The sequence below is a fragment of the Merops nubicus genome, unplaced genomic scaffold (assembly GCF_000691845.1).
Source record: "Merops nubicus isolate BGI_N331 unplaced genomic scaffold, ASM69184v1 Scaffold42256, whole genome shotgun sequence".
Taxonomy (NCBI): domain Eukaryota; kingdom Metazoa; phylum Chordata; class Aves; order Coraciiformes; family Meropidae; genus Merops; species Merops nubicus.
Window position 1 is genome coordinate 1,208 of NW_008616325.1, and position 2,281 is coordinate 3,488.

The 2,281-nt window shown below is 51.9% G+C and overlaps 1 protein-coding gene across 1 annotated transcript; it reads right to left on the reverse strand.

Moving 5' to 3' along the window:
* Nucleotides 1-1,015: 1,015 nt before the first annotated feature.
* On the reverse strand, nt 1,016-1,273 carry LOC103775354 (lysM and putative peptidoglycan-binding domain-containing protein 4-like; the record flags this gene model as incomplete). The annotated part of the gene is made up of 1 exon (XM_008942800.1): nt 1,016-1,273. A coding segment is annotated over exon 1 (258 nt), but the record flags the coding sequence as incomplete, so codon positions are not given.
* Between the last annotated feature and the right edge of the window lie 1,008 nt (nt 1,274-2,281).

Below are 2,281 nucleotides of genomic sequence, written 5' to 3' on the forward strand. Positions count from 1 at the left end.
GAGGAGACCACTGCCTGCCTGGTCCCTGCTGGGGCCAACCTGCAGGACTGCAAAGCCAACAGCTGCAGCTCTGAGCGCTCAGGCTCCACCGGCACCCACCAGCCCTACCCAATTCCCACCAGACCCTCACCTTCCCGGTGCCAGGCTCCGGCAGAACCCAGAAGGGTTTGGTTTCTGTTTTGGTTTTGTTTCTAAGGGAATGGGAGGGGCGGAGCTGTCGCAATTGCTCTGAGCCCTCTTGCCTCAGCTGCAGGGCCCAGCTGCCGTGTTGTTGAGCAAGACAGGCTGCGAGGGAGCAGAGCTGAGCCTGTACCCAGCAGCAGCCCCATCCAGGTCACCCGCCAATTGTTTGCATCATGGAACTTTTTAATCACCATCTAGCCTGCAGATAAAGGAGGCTCTAAAAATACAGCTTTAACTGCTCAACAGCAGGGTACTTCTAATGCCCAGACCAGGTAATTAAACTTTTCAATAGTTTTTCTATAAAGCGCTCTGCTTTGGAACAAAGAGAACGTGTTTTCAGTATGCTCCAACTGCAGAGAATCCACCGTGTGTACCTTTCAGAAAATAAAAGAAACCCCAAGCCAGCCCCATCAGAGTGGCACTTCTTTGTACTGTTAGTTTGCTTCAAAGCCCACGTGCTCCTCCAGAGCAGGGCTCTGACCCCCATCTCTGTCCTTCCCACCTTTTACCCTCGCCCGAACGACGCGGCAGGAACGCCGGCTGCCAGGCTGCATTCAGCCCCCCCTGTCAACCAGGAGAGCAGGTCACGCAGGGCGTGGGGTTGACAGCGTCCTCCTAGGCTGTTAGCTGAGAACTCTTCGTTCTGGTTTGTTTCTGCCTTTCCCCAGCTCAGCTCTACCCAGATATTGACCATTCACCCAATACACGGGCCAAATAATTTAGTGTCAAGGCCATTAGACACTGCACAACCACCCACCTACCTGTAGTTCTGGAGCCTAACCAACACCTGAAACACCTCCAGTAAGCAAACCCAAACAGAGACAGCTCTTACTTTACACCCGTACTGCAGGGCCAGCTTGTTCAGGCTGTCCCCCTCTGTGAGCTCCCTCTCCAGCAGCACCGTGCCGGCGGGGCGGGGGGGCGGCTGCTCCCTGCCCCGGGGCCGCAGCGCAGTCGCGTTCAGCTCCTCCTCCGAGGACTCCTCCGAGTCGGAGCGGCCGCTGGGGAAGACGAACACCTGCCTGCCCGGGGAGCTGCGCACGGCCACGGGAGCCTGGAAGGACCGGCTCCGCTTCTCATGCAGCCTCATCTTTCACACCACCACCTGGAACAAAGCAGACGTTTTGAGTTCCCTGAACTCCAGCGTGCATTTCTTAGCGTGCAGGGTTCAGGAGGACTGACAGAAGCATGCACCCACACCCACACCAAGCTTTCCTTCCACCCAGCTCTCCTCAGGGCCAAACCCAAATGATGTCACTCTTCACGGCAACGACAGAAGCATCAGAATGGTTACGTATGCAAACTCCAGCAATGGGTAGGTTGTTTTCAAACTGTTTGTGGACAAATCACTACATATTACTACTCTGCTACTGCTTTTACTTAACTTTAGTACAAATGCTGCTTTCTATAATTTTGTAAAATAACCAGCAGTCACTTAAGCCAATTGTCTCTAATTATGGTAGAAAAATCCATGGAATCACATCTGATTTCCTACCAACACACATTAAAAACTGACCATAATCACCCTTTACATCACCTTTCCAGAAGTCCTTAGTTCTCTACACTTCAAGAATGCACACTTTGATTTCATGGCAGGGCACTTTAAACAAAAAAAAAAGCACAATAAGGACAGCTCAGGCTACACTTAACTTCAACCTGAATGACAGCGTCATTTCGTTGTCTGGGACAGGAACCGCCCTGAGAACTTTGTTTTAACCCTTGCTAGACCTCCAGCAGCTAGTTATTAGTAAGAAACCTTTTTAATTATTTTTCTTCAATCCTCAGCTCCACAGTTTGTTATCAGGGTGCAGTATAGGTATGAAAACCTAAATTCTCATGGAACTCCTTTGCCCTTAATATTCCCCATCCACCCATTAGGGATTCTTATGGTGAAACCAGTACTGGTTTATGGTATTTCATTAGTACCGAGCATAGCACCCACTGGCTGCAGGCAGGGTCAGAGCTGTGCTAGAAGAGCCTAAATCCGAGTCTCCCTGGATGCTCCTGGGGGGCACCTCGGCGTTTTGGTAAGCAGTGAGACGAGCGTGCTGCTCAGAGGGTGCTCTCCGAGCGCACGGTTCTCCCCAGGGAAGCCGAC